The 19,557-nt window shown below is 31.0% G+C and overlaps 2 protein-coding genes across 10 annotated transcripts in view; one reads left to right on the plus strand and one right to left on the minus strand.

The window, feature by feature from the left end:
- Npc1a (Niemann-Pick type C-1a) overlaps window positions 1-16,554 on the plus strand; it is a 60,352-nt gene extending 43,798 nt beyond the window's left edge. For 2 of the 9 annotated variants that reach the window (XM_074122530.1, XM_074122535.1), the window contains 9 exons: window positions 36-287; window positions 376-539; window positions 707-819; window positions 1,810-1,955; window positions 2,121-2,326; window positions 2,477-2,708; window positions 2,931-3,044; window positions 3,712-3,874; window positions 8,655-11,026. In XM_074122530.1, the coding sequence (XP_073978631.1) occupies window positions 36-287; window positions 376-539; window positions 707-819; window positions 1,810-1,955; window positions 2,121-2,326; window positions 2,477-2,708; window positions 2,931-3,044; window positions 3,712-3,874; window positions 8,655-8,833 (1,569 nt within the window). In that variant the 3' untranslated portion in view covers window positions 8,834-11,026. Of the gene's footprint in view, window positions 1-35; window positions 288-375; window positions 540-706; window positions 820-1,809; window positions 1,956-2,120; window positions 2,327-2,476; window positions 2,709-2,930; window positions 3,045-3,711; window positions 3,875-8,412; window positions 8,432-8,654; window positions 11,027-12,972; window positions 14,297-15,823 lie in introns of those variants that run through there. The other 7 variants (XR_012456653.1, XR_012456654.1, XR_012456655.1 and 4 more) reach the window with 7 other exon arrangements.
- A 2,337-nt stretch (window positions 16,555-18,891) lies between these two features.
- snRNP-U1-C (small ribonucleoprotein particle U1 subunit C) lies at window positions 18,892-19,519 on the minus strand. Its single transcript, XM_074122543.1, has one exon. It carries the CDS (start codon window positions 19,446-19,448, stop codon window positions 18,975-18,977), a length of 474 nt encoding a protein of 157 aa, XP_073978644.1. The 5' UTR covers window positions 19,449-19,519; the 3' UTR covers window positions 18,892-18,974.
- Between the last annotated feature and the right edge of the window lie 38 nt (window positions 19,520-19,557).

Here is a 19,557-nt window from a genome sequence, read left to right on the forward strand (position 1 = left end):
AATGTTTATAAGAGTTCTTTTTTGCAAATTTTAAGGAGAATCGATTAGACATTGTCTGCTGTTTCCACGCTTCATCTAAGAATGAACATCCGCCTGAAGGCCTTTTGTACAGACTATTTAAATCTTTATATGTACCTTTTCTAATGAATCGTCTTACACGTCCGACCGTTATGGTTATATTCTTTGGTTGGCTTTGTGTATCCATATCCACTTTGCCTTACATAAGTATTGGTCTTGATCAGGAATTATCAATGCCCGAAGATTCTTATGTGCACAAATATTTCAGGGTTAGTTTGGTTTTAATTACATACTTACCTAATTATTTACTGTTCAAAATAAATTAACAATTATGAATTTTTTTTTGTTTGTTTGTAGTATATCCGAGAATTTTTATCAATTGGTGCTCCAGTTTATTTTGTAGTAACTTCAGGGTTAAATATGTCGGATACTAACACTCAGAATTTAATTTGTGGAAGTCAACGCTGTAATTTGGATTCTCTTACTGCTCAAGTGTACATAGCATCAAAACAACCAGAAAGGTATTAATTCTTATAATTAAAAAATTGTATTAACTTATTAATGTAATTTTCTTATTCTTGTAACATTTAAAAAAGTTTTCCTATATGCTTTAAAATAATACTGTTGTCATAATGAAAAAAAGTTATTTTCTCTACAAGTTTTTATGTTATTTATTTGCTTTTTATAGTACGTTCATCGCAAGACCATCATCTTCGTGGGTAGATGATTATTTTGATTGGTCCAGTATTAAGGAGTGTTGTAAATATTTTCCAGGCAATGAATCCTACTGTCCTCACGATAGTAAGTGCACTGAACTTTTAAAAATTAATTTAACGATTAAGATAGTTGAAGTGATTTGATAAAGCATAGTTGAATTATCTTCATCCTATATATGGGAAATGAAAATAAATTTTGTTACCGCTTTAAGATCAAACCGGACGACCGAACATAAAATCGGTATAATCGCTGAACATTAAAGTTTTTAGAGGCAAAATTCTTTATGTCGCCGCTTCTCTTTACTTCCGTAATGTTTAAAAGTATAATTTAAATTTGGAACTGGAGATTATTGAAGATTTAGAAAATTCCAGTCATCAGATTTTAAAATAGAACAGTGACCTTACTCATAACTTTTCGGAATTGTGGTATTGAAGGTTCAAAAGTCCAAAATGATTCAACTTTTAAAATGGAACAGCATTCTGCACTCATGTCATGACTTTCGGGTTGTTTTGGAAATAGTTTACAGAATGTGAAGTAAGAAAACATCATAACGCAAGAGAGGCGCCACGGTAGCCGTGCGGTTAGATGCGAGACCTGCGAAGCTAATATGTATTGTGGTACTGGGTTCGATTCCCGGACTTTAGGCCTTGGATTTTATTTAATGGTTAATAAAAGAAATTTACAGTAAAGTACGTTAGCTAGTCGCCTCCGTCCACGACACCTAATTGGTAGTTGGACGTAAAGCCCGCCTGAAAAAATAGGCAATTACTTTACTTTAATTACTTAACTTCATAACGCAAGAAATGAAACTTGTTAGGCATTAATGGTCCCTCTTAGCATTGAATCTATAAATGAATTAATTCTCGCATCCTTAAATCGTGAAAAGAAGATATTTCTTTAGTTTAGTCATAACTAGATTTGATAACTTAACATTTTTTTTATTATTGTTCATCCATTTTAGTGACTGTTTTATTAATCCAATAAGATGAAAAAATAATTCCAATTTCAGTCAAGATAAATTAATTTTATTACATACTAAAGATATAAAAATAGAATTTATTTACCAACTTTCAGATCCTTCATGCTCAAACTGTGATATTGGCTACGATAATTACACAGGAAGACCAGATCCTGTTAGTTTTTCTAAATATCTTCCATTTTTCTTGGACGATAATCCAACTTACTCGTGCGCTAAAGGCGGTCATGCAGCATATTCGCATGTAAGGATTAAAAGAAAAATTGTCAAGATTTATTTTTTATTATTTTTATACTATTTTATTTTATTTATTTTTTTGCTTTAAATTCCTTAAAGGGCTTCTATAGCCACTTATTTTTATTTTTTTGGTACTTTAATTTTTTTCTAAATACTTTTTTTTGATTAATAGGCAGTGAATTATAAACTTGGCCGGGGTAATTTGGCAAATGTTGGCGCAAGTTATTTTATGGCATTCCATACAATATTAAAGACATCTTCAGATTATTATGGAGCGCTTAGAGAAGCTCGAGTAATTACTGCAAATATTACTAACACTATAAATAGTCAATTACAAGCGATAGGTTCGAAGACAAAAGTTCAAGTATTTCCTTATAGGTATGTAAAATTTACTTCAATGTTTACTATTATTATTATTATTATTATTATTATTTACAAAAATTACTTCTATCTAGCTTAAATAAGTTATAATCAATTTAAGTTAAATAAAATCTTATTAATGTCATTTATTTATTTATTTTATTGCAGTGTTTTCTACGTTTTTTACGAACAATACCTAACCATGTGGTATGATACGGTTAAATCAATTGGCATATCACTGCTAACAATATTTTTAGTAACAACCGTACTGATGGGATTTGATATTTGCTCAGCATTTGTAATTGTAGTCACTATATTTATGATAATAGTTGATATGGCTGGTCTTATGTATTTCTGGGGAGTCAGTCTCAACGCAGTTTCACTTGTAAATCTAGTCATGGTGAGTTTTTTGTTTTTTTTGTAAATTTTTTTCATTAATTTTTCCCATATATTGTGCTGGAAATAAAATTATTAGCGATTAACTCTAATTTCGAAAATGAGTTAGCACTGGTAATGAACGTTGTAAGCCCACATTTCCTCAAAACAAAAATAAATTCTGGTTTTTCTTTTCTCTTTTGCTTCACAGTGAAAGATTGATAACGATAACATAATTAATTTGCAGGCCATAGGCATAGCTGTTGAATTTTGCAGTCATTTAGTACATTCCTTCGCTTCTTCATCTAAAGAAACTAGGATACTGAGGGCATCTGAAGCACTAACGAATATGGGTAGTTCGGTGAGTATTTTGAATATAAATATTTATGAAAAGTGATTCGTTCTTTTTAAAACAATAATATGATAAAATAAATTAAATCCTTTAATTCGTTTAACTGTTGTAATTCGCGTTGTAAAACAATATAAGAAAGGAGTTAAAATTAGAAGATATCGGTGATTTTTAAAGGGCATCTGAAATATCTATTAAGGATTATCCTTAGGATAAGTGTACACCAATATTTGCTCTTGCTTTTTAGTACAGGATATTCCAAAGGTTTCTGTTGTATTAAAAAGCAGTTTTGAAGATAATATGAATTTATTCGTAACAGTCAAATATTTTTTTTTGTGGATAAATCGCCGAAATTCCTGTCCTACTTGTCACATTTAGCCCTTTAAATTCCGCTGGTAGTTTCAACAAAAATATCTTTTTACGAATTTAAATAACGTATATCAACAAAAATCTTGTGTACGAATCCTTTGCCGCAACTTACTAATTAACGTTTCTTCAAACTTAGATTTAGTTTTAAAAGGATAGATGAATTGAACAACGTACAGTTCACTAGCTTCATTGTAATAATGGGACTTGCAGAAAGCTATAATTTGATTAAATCTTTAAAATTGTTTCAACAAAAATCAGATGAACATTATATGTATTTTCTTATTAATTTCATATTTTTTTTTTTTTTTAGGTATTTTCAGGCATAACCTTAACCAAATTTGGAGGAATTTTAGTACTTGGCTTTGCTAAGTCACAGATATTCCAAGTATTCTATTTCCGTATGTATATGGGAATAGTGATTTTCGGCGCTGCCCATGGACTGATCTTCCTTCCAGTACTGCTTAGTTATGCTGGTAAGCAACAATTCGTTGATGTTTTGCTTTTTTTAAATTTGTGCTGCCTTCAAACCGCCTTCTAATTAATATTGATAATAATAAGGTGCAATTATGGCCTAGTTTTCGATGCGCCAAAAAATAAAAATAATAATATCATTTAAAATAATCTAAATTAGAACTATAATGAATGAAAGTACTAATTGAAGATAAATACTAATTACGTTTATATTAATAAAGCTGGTTTTAGGCGCCACGGTAGCCGAGCGGTTAGAGGTGAGACCTGTAAAGCTAATATGTATTGTGGTACTGGGTTCGATTCCCGGGGTTAGGCCATGAATTTTATTTAATGGTTAATAAAAGAAATTTACTGTAAAATATGTTTGCTGCTAGTCGCCTCCGTTCACGACACCTTATTGGTAGTTGGATGTAAAGCCCGCCTGAAAAAATAGGCAATTACTTTACTTTACTACAACATAATAGCTGGTTTGCTATTAAATTGCTTGTATTATGAGAGGATTCAGTTTTTCTTGATGTACTTTATTCTTGCTCTATACAACGAATCTTTCTTTCGCGTCTGTTAGGTGAGCCTTTATATGAATAATTCCATTTATTCATATAAACCATTGGTTTCAATATATACTATAGATTCTTCTAAGTACGTTTCCTACAGTGTCGCCAAACTTATGTTCATGTTTGCTTTCTCCTACGCCTATGGAGAGGTATTTTCACTAAGTTTGAAGCCCAAAAGACGCAAAATGTCAATCGCTTAGACCTGTTCAACACGGTCCCTATCAACCACTAGGCGATTCAAGCTTTCATGGAGGGCGATAGGGTTTTTTGTAGATTTGGACAGTGATTGACATGAAACCTAAGGCCGAATAAAAAGATGTCTGTGGTATACACAAATATTATATGTTAGAAAATTATATTTAAGTTATTAAAAACTTTCCGTATCTCATATCTTGTAGAATCAGGATTTAATGCTGGGAGAAATATTAAATACGGGCGAGATATATGTGAATACGGGCGACTTCGGACAAACATATACGCGTTTCCTGGTTAAATAATTTCCGATATTGGAAAAAAGAAATCGATTCCAATTGACTAAGTTTTGCTGATAAGGTGGTTATTATCGCTATATCTTAATTTTTGCAAGTGGACATAAAACTCGTTTGTTTAAGAGTGATTTGTTAAAAAAAAGTTCTGCATTTAATAAAGGTGAAATATTTATCCTATACCTAAATAAGTGTGCTCAGGTATGAAAAGGCGCTTAATATAATAATAATGATAAATGCATGAAGATTAAAATTTATTTTATAATGTATTGTGTTGTGATTCCGTAATCGCATGTATTATTTTTGTTATTTTTAAATTATGGAGGGAATATATTCTAATCGATAGTGACATTAAAGAAGACATTTTATTATCAATGAAATGAAATATGTTACAGTCCCAAAAATGATTTTTTGTTAAATTCTACATCAATGAAAAATTTGTCACCTACTCAAACGTACATTCTCAGTTTGAAACATTGGCAAAATAAAATAAGTTTTAACAATATTCGGTCTCATTTCCGGTAGGTCAGTTGTATAAGGGTTGATCGTCTATGTATATAAAGGTCTTTGGAGTTGCATGTATACATATATAATCTATATATATTAGATCTTTTAGTTCACAACTTGTGATTTTTTTGTGATTTTACGAAGCATGAACTGTGAGAGTTCGGTATTCCATCGGAATTCCAGCAGATTTTCAATATTTATTTGGCTTTTCCATATGACTGGAAAACCATCTTAAAATTTATTTTCAATCGAACAGAGCCGTTAGAGAACCTAACCATGTTCTAAAAGTCTGGTACAAGCGCACTAGGCCGTTTAATTTACGTGCTACACAAAGGTTTCAATAAATTTATTAAACATCGTTTTCGGACAGGACCTAACTACACTTTCAGATAGTACAGGGTTAGTTTATTAACGCTACCTAACCACAACCTATTGGAAACAGATCAAAAATGGTCAGATATATTTTTTTTATGTGACGTTAAGAATTAATTAGTACCGCCGGACTTTTATACTGCAATCTTTCAGGATGAAAATTCTTAAATAAGAACACTTAGTAGGTTTGAAACTTTCATTGATGCTAATTACTAAAACAATTTATCATGTTTGAAACTGTAACCAACTTTTTTACTTTATTAAGAGGTGTATAATATTAATACTACTACAAAGAGAAAATTTAGTATTTATTGATAATTTAATAATGCTATAACAAATTATTGTTATGTATGTTTAAGTACAATATATAACTTTTTTTATCATAACTGTCAAAATCACCTTTCTCTAATTTTGGAAAAACCAATTTAGCGTTTCTGTTTTACTTTTAACATATACATTTGTGTATAAATACGTAGATTTATTTTAGTATTGAAAACAATCAAATCTTAAAGAGTACGTAGGTAAAAGTGTAAGCTAAAATGAATGTATATTTTGTATCACCTCTTTCTTTAAGAAGCATTCCTAGTTTTATATTATTTTAAGAAGATACAGAATTTATACTAACACTTTAAAAGCAACCAAAAGAGAAAGTCACCTACTAGAAATTAGCTTTTAGAATAATAGAAAGATAAATTTAATTTATTTACAAATCGAAATAATACAAGCATGTTTTTTTATTGTTTTTCGCTTGGTTTTGTTTCTTTTGGTTACATAAATTCATGCCTTCACTATAGTTAGTATATTTATATTAAAGCTGACTTCATCGTTTAGCACGCATGTTTTTTTGGTATCCGTAACAGGTTTCGGAATTTCAGCCGTCGAAACCGGTCAGGGTTGCCAAAAACATGCTTGCACAGATGGAAAAACAGCGACATACTCCTATATCTAGCAATAACCATATTTTCAATATCCATCAGCCTTATTTTCGCAATATCTAACAGTTGATTAAATAATGCTTTTAAATTATTACGTTCAGCTTGTTTTTCGTTCTTTTTTTTTTTAATTGGTTTGTGATATTTTTTCAAGTTTTAGTTTAGTTAATGTTCACATTTGTCATGGTTTGAACTTTTTGTTTTATACGAAAAGATTAGAGTGTAAGATTTTGAGGATAAGTACGAACATTTTACTTATAAGAGGGTAGGTTTTTTTTGACTAGGTTAATTAAATTATAGTTTTCGAAAGTGAAAAGTAAAAAAAAAATTAACTGACTCTAACTTTCTTTGACTTACAATACATAATCGAATCGTATGGCACTTCAATGGGTGATCTTCAGTATCACTAGACATTTCATCAAGTGCGTTTTTCAACATTATCAACTCAAGTATCGTTTATCATTCTACGAAAAATTAAGTCAATATCAAACCATTTCTCAACTTAACGATCTGCGTTTCTATTTTATAAGCTCTGCCCAAAATAATTACCGCAATACTTACGCTAAGAATGAAGAAAGAAGCAATTTATTAGTTCAAAAATTCCATAATAATGTTTTATCAAAAGTCCACTGGTTGGTCACTTTTTGTAGGATTGTCTTTTATAAATAGATTAAAAAAATAGATTTCATGGGTAATCCTTTTTCTTTAAGAGATTAATAAATAGAATAAAGTGTAGTGATCTGCAAGAATAGTGAATACATAGGCTCTGTCTGTAAATGGCTCCTAAAAAGGAAGGATTGGCACACTAAATTTATTGGTTGTTATTACGGCTATGGAAAGAAAGAATTTGTTTAATTTGTGAAAACTTTCCAGAAATTTGATATAAATAAAAAAGATAATAATAATATTAAAATAAGAAATGGAAATATCTTGCTAAGAGGGAATTTGAATTCATTTTCTGGATGGAGATCACATATGAAAAGAGGAGGCAACAACTGTTTAAAAAACCAGATGTTTAGAAGAGTAACCTTTTCCATCTGAAATTATCCTTCTGGAGACAGTTACGATTACATTCACGCTTCTTGCTTTTTGTAGAAGTCTTCCACAGTCCTTAGAAGCTTACTACGTGCTAGGTGGAAATAAGTTTTCTATACAAAAATCTAAAAAAAAAAATGGAACTGTTTTATAAACAAGTTAGCAAAAGTTATGCCCTGAAGAGCGAGATGCTTAATCGCTGAGAAAGCCTTTTAATCAGCGGAGTTTTAAAAAAATATAAATAAATGAAGAACTTCATTATTTTTTTGTAAATGTCATAGTTGTAGCGTCAGAGATTGTAAAAATTCATCGTAAAATTACCGTGATAGGTACACTTCAAGAAATTATAAGAGGAATGTGAGATAAAATGAATGATAGTATGATGAAGTTGGTTATGTGCCGTCTGATTAAAGTTGTGATTTAAACAAACTTATTTACAATTAAAAATTAACTAACCTAACAGTAGACTCAATAAAAATGTAATCTTGGTTTAAGCTTATTAACAAAAATTAAATAAACAATTTTCATTTTCATTTCACCCATAAAATGAGTTGATTTTTACGGATTATTTTGACAAATTTATGTTAGTTAATTCGAAATTAATTCATTGTAGTTAATTTTATTAAAATTTTGTTTGTGCAAAATAAATATAAAGGATGCAAAGCAAGTTTGAGGTAATTAAAAAATTGTTTCAACAGTTTATTTACAAAAAGTTATAATTTTATGATTAAGTTTAACCTTCTAAAACATTTAACCAAAAATATGAACTTTTTTTTTTTAATGGGTGTTGGGCAACCAGTAGAATGAAGCAGGGACTTGCCCTGTTTTTCACCAGTTTGCTTTGTTTTTGTTACTTTACCACATAAATTTCACTTAAAATGGACCAAAAATCAACAGGATCAGGAATGAACCGTGAGAAGTTGGCCCGAGAAAGGAAAGCTGCCCGACGGAATGAAATGGCCGAAGTAGCGCTACCAGAGACTACACTCACTCGAGTAAGCAATGGATCTCCAACCAATAATGCAACGGCGAACAAAGATACGCCAATATCTGTAGTGAGAGCATGGCCAATGTGATTCTTTTATATCTCTCTCCCCTCTCCCCTCTCTCTCTGCCTCCCTCTCCCTTACCTCAAAAACTAAGAAAGCAAAACCAAACTAGAAAATGCTATTTTTTAAGTTTTTCTCTGTTTCTTGGACAGTGCATGAAACAGTATATTTTCTTACTTCCATTCCCATCGTAATATGTTTTCTCTATTAATCTACTTCTATTTTTATATTAAAAATGAAATAAGCAACGATAGCAGATAATGTAATTTATAAACATCTTTCTTTATATATAATTGTATGATAATGTTAAGTAATGTTAAAAAGCAAACTTACATGACCAAAGAGAGTATTTTGCAGTTGCTTTTTTCATATTTAGGAATGTGAAAGTTTAGATATAATTTTATTTTTCTATTGCAAAGTACTACCTAATTTTAATTTGTAGATTTATTATTATTATTTTTTGTGTAGGAGCGGAGAAAATTAAACTAAAAAGTGAAACCTTCAAAAGTTCTTAAGTTGTATAGCATGTTACTTATGATTATTTTATGTTATGTACTATTAATTTGTTTTTATATACTTTTCAATAATGGATTTTGAAGTAGCAACTTGGCTGTATTGTTTGATGTTCCTATATATTATTATTATTTTTCTTTCTTTTATATTCTTTTCTTTGAATGTGAATTTATTCAGTATAAGTAAAATGTTGTATCAACTGTAACAATTTTGTATGCTACAAACATATTTATTATTCCTTTAATTAAGTAATGGTAAGACAGAACTCCATACGTAGTAAGTTACCTTCAATTACTTAAAAAAAAAAAAATGAAATAAAACAATACCAACATTGTAATATTGACGAGTTACAATCGCAGAATGTTCACCAAACGTTATGACCTTTATTTTAAAAATATACTCTAGAAACAAATATAGGAAAAAAGGGTCAAGTTTATAACTTCATGGAAATCATTACATGTCGAGCAGATAAAAGAAGTTTTTATAAGTCACCGGTCAGTGACAAGCAAGAGGTGCGAACTGAATAGATTCAAAAGAGTGGTGTTAATTAGTTTGATGGTTGAGATGGTTTTTCTTACTAGCTTTTTGCCAGGCCCCGTTTTATGGTCGGTAATAATTTGAAAATGTGTGATTGTTTTTATATAAAACTTATAGTTGCTCTTAAGAGCAGGCTCAAAATCTCCCCCCGTCCTGTCAAGCTAATGACAGAAAGTTCCCACACTACATCCACCTCTCGTGTGAATTGGTATTACAAATTTCTTTTATTCTTATCTTTTCAATTCTACTTATTAGTTATAATTATTTAATATTTGAAGTAATCGAAGTGTGGTGTAGTTTAGAGTTAAAATACAGTTTGCACAAGCTCTAAGCAATCCTTCCACTTTTTTCGTGCAACATTTCATTATTTATCATTTAAGAAAGGATTTTTGGATCTTTTATTTATAATTTCTTTATCTATTTTTTATTTACTTTCAATAATAATATCGTTTCCAATAATATTTGTAAAGAAAATGAAAAGTGGGAGCAAAATTTGGTGAATCTGGTATTTAAAATTAAGGGAGATTAAGGGAGGTCATTGTTCATGGCTAATAAAACAATACAAAAATATAGTTAATTGCGGAAGAATAGTTTTGACAATATTGATTGTTGATCACATAAACTGGCAATTCTACTTAATATAAACAATTGACTTATGCCGTCCAATCTAGAATGATCAAAAGGTGAATATATTAAAAAAAAAAATGTTGAGGAAAATAAAACCACAAAAGTTGTTACAAATCTTCCTTCAGCTTTTTTAAAATTATTCTTTTTTATCTTTATAATTATAATTTTTGACGTGAAAGTAATATTTAAGTAAAAAAAAAAGATGTATTTATTATAGAAAAATGTGCTTTTTGTGCCTTAATGCAAAATAATTGGGTACAGAATTTTTGTAAAGTCTTAAATATACAATAAGTTGTTTTGTCTTAATAATAACAATTATAATAAATTTCTACAAGAAATATTTAAAAAATAGTCAACAAAAAGTAAATCAATTTACACTCACACAAAAAATGCATTCCATACAAATAAGTTATTGTGCCTTTAAGCATTGATAAAAAATGAAAGTTATGATTTTAGTGATGGCTTTGTAATAATAATGGCTTTGAACCGCATTGCCAATCTATTTATAATATTAAAGGAAATATATTTTCATTAAATGCTTAATACAGTTTGATTCCTTTTTTCTTTTAATTTTTTATTTTATTTATTTAATTGTTAGACAAATATAGATGAAATATTAAAATCAAAAATATTATTTAAAAAATATTTGTGTTTTATTATCCTCTTTTTGTTCTTCAGTTATATAGTTTTATTCTTTGGGTGAACCGAGATTATTTATTATTTGCTTCAGAATGTGTTGGTTTACTGATCAACGTAAATTCTATTCAGTTCTCGTGAAACTATTTAATTTTAATGGCTCAAAGAAACTCATTACTGATGACTAAATACAGAAATTTTGTTAAGGTGTGGTTATTTTATTCATTCTTGCATTATTAGAATACAGTAACTTGCTTGAGCCCCTACAATGATCAAGACTCCAGTGAATAAGTGAACCTTTTACCTCAATTAAAATATCTTATTTACTTTAAACTGTTTCAGGTTCATAGATAAAAACTCCACTGAAAATGATAATACATTACACAAAGAAGGAAAAGCTGCAAATAAGATCGGCCTTTTTTTAAATCATAAATGGGGCTTAAATAGGATTTTAATGTTGAGGCAAATTGTTGAAAATTTGGTTAGAATTTGGCAGTGATGGATAAAATAAAAAAGGAAAAAAAAGAAAAAATTAAAAAATCTAGTTGATTTTTTCGGAAATGATTAAAGGGAACTTTCCAGTCATAATAAAAAATCCAATTTTCATTTGGTTCTTTCTCCTGGTTAGTTAATGTGGTTCTTTGTCAAAATTTTCTTCTTCCTAGAAACTTTATTTTCTTTATATTAAATGAAGGTTGTGATTGACTACTTTCGAAATTGAGTATGCAAAGGGAATTTTTATTCTTTGAGCTGAACACAGTTTTTTTAGAGATTCATTTGAATCCACTGAACGTTGATCACTGCATCTAAATGATTCTTTTATAAGTTTTATGAACATTTTAAGAGGAGAGTGAAAAAGTATATTTCGCATTCAACTTTTTTCTAACTTTTGTTAATGTTAAGGTTTCTGTTATTTAAGTATTTAAGGAACTTTGTACGTGCACTTCATTCAGGAGAGTAATGATGCCGTAATTAAAAGTAGTAAAATTGTCAGATTGCCTGCTTTAATCATCTAGTCCAGAACTTTGAGCCATCAAAATTGCAGAGTCAACGTAGGCATTTAAAGAATGTTACTAAAGTGTGACTATTAGTGCATGTTAAAAAAATTGTGAACTTGTTCCGCCCTAATCTAGTGAATGATTAGTGTAATTATAAGTTAATGTTAATTTTTTTTTTTTGCATGAATTTATTAGCCTGTATTATCGAAATCTAATCTAACTGCATGAATTTTTTTAATTATTAGAAGGTTTTGACTTGCTCTTGTTTTTTGGTTTGATTGTGACAAAAAATAAATTTCTGTTGTCCTACACTTGTCTTCGTCCTTTGAATCTTAAGTCATATTTTGTATAAAATGAACCTTCCTATATATCATTCTATAACTTCAAATTTGTATGTTCTTTAGTTTTATTTATTTTTGTTTTGAAATCTTTATTCCTTACATAGAATACAATTGGGCATTTTTAAAATCGTCAGCAAATTATGAAAGTACCTTCTGTTTTATACATTTTTTTCTTTCCTTAATAGCATAATATTAAATCCTAACAAAATTTATGAATGATCATTTTAACTTATCGGTTATCTGATTTTAATGTCCTTGCAGAAGATCGTTAAAAATAATATATTTTGTACTGGAGAAATTAATTTTTCAGTTTGGAGCAATAAATTCTACATTATAAAATCTAATTTTATTTCGCACTTAATGCATGAAAAACTAATTTTGCTTGGTGCTGTCTCATTTAAGTAATTTTGCGCATTTCGAATGCTTATTTAATTAATTTTTTTCTTATTTAATTTAACTTTTTTAGTAAGCACATTTATTTTGATATCAATTATTAATTAAAATTTTATTTCAGGGAATCATGTATACTCCAAGGAAAGTATTAAATAAATTTGTTTGTTACAATATTTATAGATTTTTTTTTTTCACTAGTAATAAACTAAAACTGTCCGGCAGGACAGTCGTATAAGGGTTGATCCATCGTCAAAAAATGCACTAGAAGCATAACGTTGAAAAACACCCAACTTTGATCATTTCTTTCTTAAGTTATGCAGTTAGTTATTTATCAACTGAGCAAATTTACACTTTTGAATAATTCATAATTTATTTGATTACCTTTCTTTATTTGGTAAGTAAATTGTTGCGATCATGTGTCAGGTATTCATCTAAGAAACCATTTGAATTTAATGTACTCATTATGTAATGTTTTGTGCCCACCATAATATGAAGGAGGGTTAAAAGTATTTTGAATATTCCACAACCTGAAGTTCTGCTTCACTGAATAGATTGTTCACTTTTCTAAGATTTTATCGTAAATGACTCTTAAATTTTATTTAAATTTCTTAATTGTTTAAGAAAATTTTTATTTGAATATTTCTTCTGGGAAAATTCGTTTTGGGCTTTTGACGTGCGCTTAATTGTTTCCATAAGTCAATATCTCGAGAATTTTAGGAAGGGAAAGTTGTGTGAGTGTTCGCATCTCATTATATTATTAAATATTATTTAATTTAAGGCGCGTCCACTCTGAGGTCATTGGCGCCCGGAGCTTTTAATAGTGCACTGCCGGCCTCCAGACAGTGGTTCTCTCGTTACAAACACACTGTCCATCACCGAACTGTAAGCTGTAAGAAGCTCTCAATAAAAGAAAATCTAAAGGCCGGGATCACCGCGTGGGAATCCAGTATGCAAATCGCTTGCTTAGCTGACTTTCTCTCTGTTATTTTTATTATTACTATTATTAATTATTAATATTATTATTATAATTAAAGTGAAATAGTCCTATGGTGTTTAATAAGCCCCAGAGATCAAGTTTATCAAGAAAAAATTATTCTTGGGAAATAAAACAGAGCATGTTCTATTTAAATAAAACTGTACTAAAGACAAGGAATATTTTTCTTTAAAATACTAATGTAGAGAAGTAAAATGTTTTCAGTTAAAAATAACTATTGTAAAATAACTCATTAGCATTTAATCAAAGAGGAGATGAGAAAAACCTATAAGGTTCAATCGTCTTTGATTTCATACTAACAGTTCCTTAAAGTAATTGGAAGGTAATTCAGCTGGTAACAAACGTGGTGATATGAGACAGTTGAGAGTTGAGAAGTTACAAACAAATTGTGGGGTGGTAGATACATCCCGAGGGAAAGGTGATTAGTTCTATACGTTATTTAATTCTTAAGGTGAGTTAGACATCGATTTTAAGTGAGTGAGTACCACGTCTATTCTTATTTTCATTTGGCAGAAGTTCAGACCAATTGTTTTCTACAGAAATATGAGAAATTGATGGTTAAACATATTTTAGGAAAAAAACTAGGACTTTATTTTTCACAACAGTGGTTAGAAATCATATTGGAAGTCCTGTAAAGGGACGGAATTCGCCTAGGAATTAAGACAATGCTTGCGTAACTCACTGATTGGAAACTCACCATGGACTATCAACGAAGGACTTCTTTAGTGCTATGTCAGCAGCATTTTCCTGCCTTTTTTTTTTTGAGGAATCCCTTTTTTTTTTTATCTTTGAATTCCCTGTACATGAAGCGGCCACGATAATTAGCTGGATAACTGCCATTGCAAAGAGTAAACTTTACCAAAGATTCTGTGAGTTTTAAACAATTTACTACTTGTAGCCGATTTGTTGTATGTAACTTGGTGAGTGATAGCTGTATGTCTAGTGTGGCCAGGGTCGTGGCAACGTTTTTAGTTTTTTGTGTTTTTTGTCGGGCCTAATACTACTTCCTTACAGTTAAGTGGCTATGAATATGTTACTCCAAATATGTGAAAGCTTCAGATTAAAAAAGAAGGACTTTTTTTTTTTTTAACTGGAGTTTGGATATATGTAACATTTGAGACTTGACTACTCTTAACACTTCTTTTATTTCTTTGTCAGATTGGAGTGGTGAAGATTTCTAAACATCACTTTTTGAAAGCCCTCTCCTTCCACAGTTAATAAATGTTGAAACTTATAACTTAATACTCTTTTGTACTTTTAGAGTGGCTCATAAATTTACTAAAGTCGTCACTAGATTTTGGAACATAAGTTAGGAAAACCTTTATTTTTAAAAGGAACAGCTTTTCGAATTGACTGAAGCATTTTAGTTGCTACCTCCCTCCGTCGTTTGCCTTCCAAACTGCAACCTCTCTCTTTATCCCACAGCGAGCCCTGAGGTACTTAGTTGTCTTTACTTATCTTATTTGAACTTCTATATCTTCATGTCTATTTCATTAGAGGAAACCGAGAACAACTTATAACTTCCTTATTATGTTTTTCTAATCTTACTTATTCTCAGCTACCACAATCGGTCAGCCGTATAGAGAAGGGTAATTAGAAATTTATCCGCATTAGATAGAACCATTCTTTTACTACTTCTTCAACAATTGTGCAGGTGACTTGCAACAGATATTTAAATACATATGTTGGAGGCAGCAGTCGGTGCAATAAACCTTGGAAGTTTTAAAACAGTAGGCATACAAATTTTCCCTGTTATAATTCGTTTCAATAAGAATATTTATCCCTTGTGATTTAATGCAATTATATGTCAGAATCACTTTTCACGACGAATGTGACCTCTGTAGATAAAGTCAAAACTGTGACTGAAAAGCACAAATGTCAGTAATTATCCTGAACAATTTAAATTTAGAATTCATCAAAATAAAGAAAAATTGGTCAAAATATAATACTAATTGAGTTATGATACTATCTCCTTCAGGCATGAAGTGCCGTTACGGCGAGAAGAGAGTGTGGCGACGAGACGGAAGGAGCAGCTACCCTGATATGCCTGATTCATCTTACGAGCCAATCAACTGAAGAATCTCATCAACTTCGTAAAATATCAAAAACAACTTTTCTTTAATAGTAAATGTGTAAATAAATATATACATACCTATTAGTTTAAGAACAAATAAGTCAATCGCCATGTCGCTCATTATCGCCAGTTTTAAACTAAATATGATGAGGACAATTTTATGTAAATATTATTGTAAAAAATTGTTCAAGTGCCGTTGCTCTATAGCCTCAATCAAAAATAAAATGTGACCAATACTTTTTGTAAAAGTGTACTATATTCTAAGGAGCTTAATATTCAATTTTTGTACCTATTCAATTATGAACAACAATTATCTGATTACAATAAGTTGATAATAAAAAGAGATTTTTAATCTTATGTATTTTTTTTAATGATAATTAAGGGCATTACCATTCTTTATTATTGCTATTTTTTGTCACATTTTCAGGCTACAACAGTTAACGTGCCCTGTTCGATGTTACTGTGTAGCAGATACATGATTAAGAACTGAAATATTTATTTTTTTTAGTTAAATATTGATGACGTTCAGTTGTTAAGTAATATTGACGTTAAGTGATTTAATAATTTACTTGACTAGTTATTTAATTAATATTCTGTTAAATCTTATTTAAACGAATTAAATTATGTTTTATGACCACCTCTGTAATTATTTCAAATCCTAACTGCTTTTCATTTGCCCCTGTATTTGAAAGTGATTCAAAACCTTTATCATACGGTATTTTCTTTTAGCCCTTTTAAATTTGTTTGAAATTAATATAAAAAAAAATTATTTTGGAAGTACCTTCTTTCTTTTTACTTAAGGTTCTTTTACATCTGAGCTCATTTGTAATGCACTGCCGACCACCGGACTGTCTCTCGTTGCAGACAACCGTGTCACCACCAGACAGTAAGCTACAAGAAGGTCCTCAGCAAAGAATCAACTTCAGCTTTTATTAAAAGTACATTTCTCTTAAATACTGCTGAAATTTCAACAGTCTACATCAAAATCAAGATGCGTAGACTAGAACATATCAGCCAAAACTATGAAAAGCAAAGGGAGATCAGTTGTGAAAAAAAGTAGTTTGTAGAAAACTGTTGGTACCTTTTCTTGAAACTATTCTTCCAATCACGGAAATAAATTTAGCTCATATTTAGAAGCCTTCCTTCAAAGAAGCCAAGAAATGATCCAAGATAAGATAAGGTAAAATTCTAGTAGGGCGGCCTCAAGGCCTACGCCACTGCGGACCCCTTTGGATCTATTGTGGCTCCCCCACTCTAGAACTCGCCCTCCAGTCCCGTCCGTTTAATCAGACTCTTAATTCAGGAGAGCGACTCTATTGGGTAAAGCCCACAGGCCTTGGTTTTTCCTCCCCGAGAAGTAACATCCTTAGCCAGCCAGACAAGCCCCTCACACTGACCATAACACGTGAGTGCCGTTTCCTCCTCTTTCTGACAGAACCTACAAAGGCTATCATTATCCGCCAGACCCATGCGATGCATGTGTTTTCTGAGCCTGCAGTGGCCGGTTAATAGGCCTACAATTATCCTTGGCGAATTGCCCGCTATGAACTCCTTCACCTGTCTCTGCCTCGTGGTGGCAAGCCATCACTCTTGAGACCTAGTCTGCACCCATAGTTTAATGGTCACAGTCTTAAGACACTTGGAGACCCTAAAATAGGGCTCCGGGCCAACGAAGTGTTCCGCAGAGCCGTCCCTGGCCAATAAATCTGCCACTTCGTTTCCCTTATGTCCTGAATGACCAGGTACCCAGACTAGAAAGGCCTTATTTTAGTCACCAATTTCCTTCAGGGCACCCAGACATTCCCATAACAGTCTTGAATAAACCTGGTAAGAACCGATAGCTCGCAAAGTCGCCTGGCTGTCCAAGAAAATCAGACCTTAGAATTAGTTATTCCTCGTCCAACAATCTCGGCAGCACAAAACCTAATTGCAACCAGCTCAGCCTGAAAAAAAAAACCGTAGCTAGTTTTCCTAGGCTATCCAAGGCATGAATGTAACTTTTTCTGCGAGTTTTATTTGAAAGTATTAACCACCATTCAAAGATATTGTTAAAAACTTTTGAGCCTTCATTGATAGTTACACATCTTCAAGGAAACCTAAAGTAAAAATATCCAAATTACTGAACTCAATGTAAGATCTGAATTATTCACAAAGTAAATGGAACTTCGGTTTTAACATAAATTCTAATTTGTTGATACAAATGATGTAGTAAATTTGGCAATTACAAAACAGAAAATTAAGGAATTCAAAAGTTTTGTGTGTAGCCACTTTTTTTATGCTTCAATAAAAAAAAATCTCTTTTTGTAATTAGATGAGACCCTTTATCACATTCCTTGAATTAGAATTTTTGTGCACTGCTTTTTTGATACATAGAACTTTTGTTTTAAGAAATCATTGTACATGCTTCATTAAAGGATTCTTACTATTCTACATGGAGGAGATGCTCGAACAATGTAATATGAACAAGTATTTAGGTAAATAAAATAAAATTATTTTAAGTTATTGACTAGAAAACGAAAAATTAAAAATATGTTTAGGTCTAAAACTGTACTTTTTCTATTTGCCAAACTTTTCGCCTCAGATTCGTAACAGTGCACACATCCTTGTCGATACATTTTTCAAATAGAAAAAAAGTTATTTTTCTAAACCCATTCCCAACAAGACTCATAAATTCAAAACAAATGAAGAAAAATACAAGAACAAATGAGCAACATATGTATCTGTTTTCAATAAAAGTAAAAATGAATTGTTGATACTATTTCTTCCAGGTTTATAAATTGCTTTGGAAACAAAAATGGTAATACTTACCTGAGAGCGCTATCTTTGCCTGTAGAGTATGCAAATTTAATTATAATACGATTTTATTACTCAACTTTTAATATGACACAGTTAATTTTATGTGTCTGCTGAGTTTTAACTACTCAAAAACCCTGTATGTCGAAACTCATGCAAAACATTAAACAAACCACAAATTGAAATATACAAATTTTTTTTATTACAGTTTACAAATTACACATTATGAATATATATGTACACACACTTTAAAACATAAAGTTTATTTCTTCATAGGAGGCATCGGACCAGGTCCTGCCATCATTGGAGGTCTCATGGGGCCCATTGGTCCGACAGGACCCATTGGAACCATAGGGCCCATCATTGGCGGTCCAGGACGCATACCCATCATTGGTGGCATAGGCCCATGAGGTCCCATCATCATTGGACCCATGCCTGGATGCATTCCTGGCGGACCCATCATTGGGCCTGGAGGTGGTCTAGCAGCAAGTCCATTTGGTCCAATAGGAGGTACACCTGGAGGTGGGACTACATTCTTTCCTGCGACTGCGATTTTTCCGGCCTTAAATGCAGCGGTAGTAGCATCGATTAAGTGTTGAGCTTGTTCTTCCATCCACTTTTGATAATAAAATTTAACATTGTCCTTATGTTTTCTACCTTGACAATGAGTCTTTCGCACGGAAGGAGAATCGTGTGTTAAATAAGTGTCACAGTAATCACAATAGTACTTTGGCATTTTGAAAAAATATTAATAAGCCAGCAGTAGGTTACTTAAGGTTACAGAAGCTTGTAAAAACATCACAACCGAAAGATGACAAAGCTGCCAACATAGCCCCTTTTTTAAA

This window comes from Rhodnius prolixus, unplaced genomic scaffold (genome assembly GCF_049639745.1).
Source record: "Rhodnius prolixus isolate KJV_2025 unplaced genomic scaffold, Rpr scaffold_8, whole genome shotgun sequence".
NCBI lineage: Eukaryota > Metazoa > Arthropoda > Insecta > Hemiptera > Reduviidae > Rhodnius > Rhodnius prolixus.

What these genes read in the sequence shown, in the direction of transcription:
- snRNP-U1-C (XM_074122543.1), bottom strand. Translation starts at nt 19,448, where the DNA reads ATGCCAAAGTACTATTGTGATTACTGTGACACTTATTTAACACACGAT.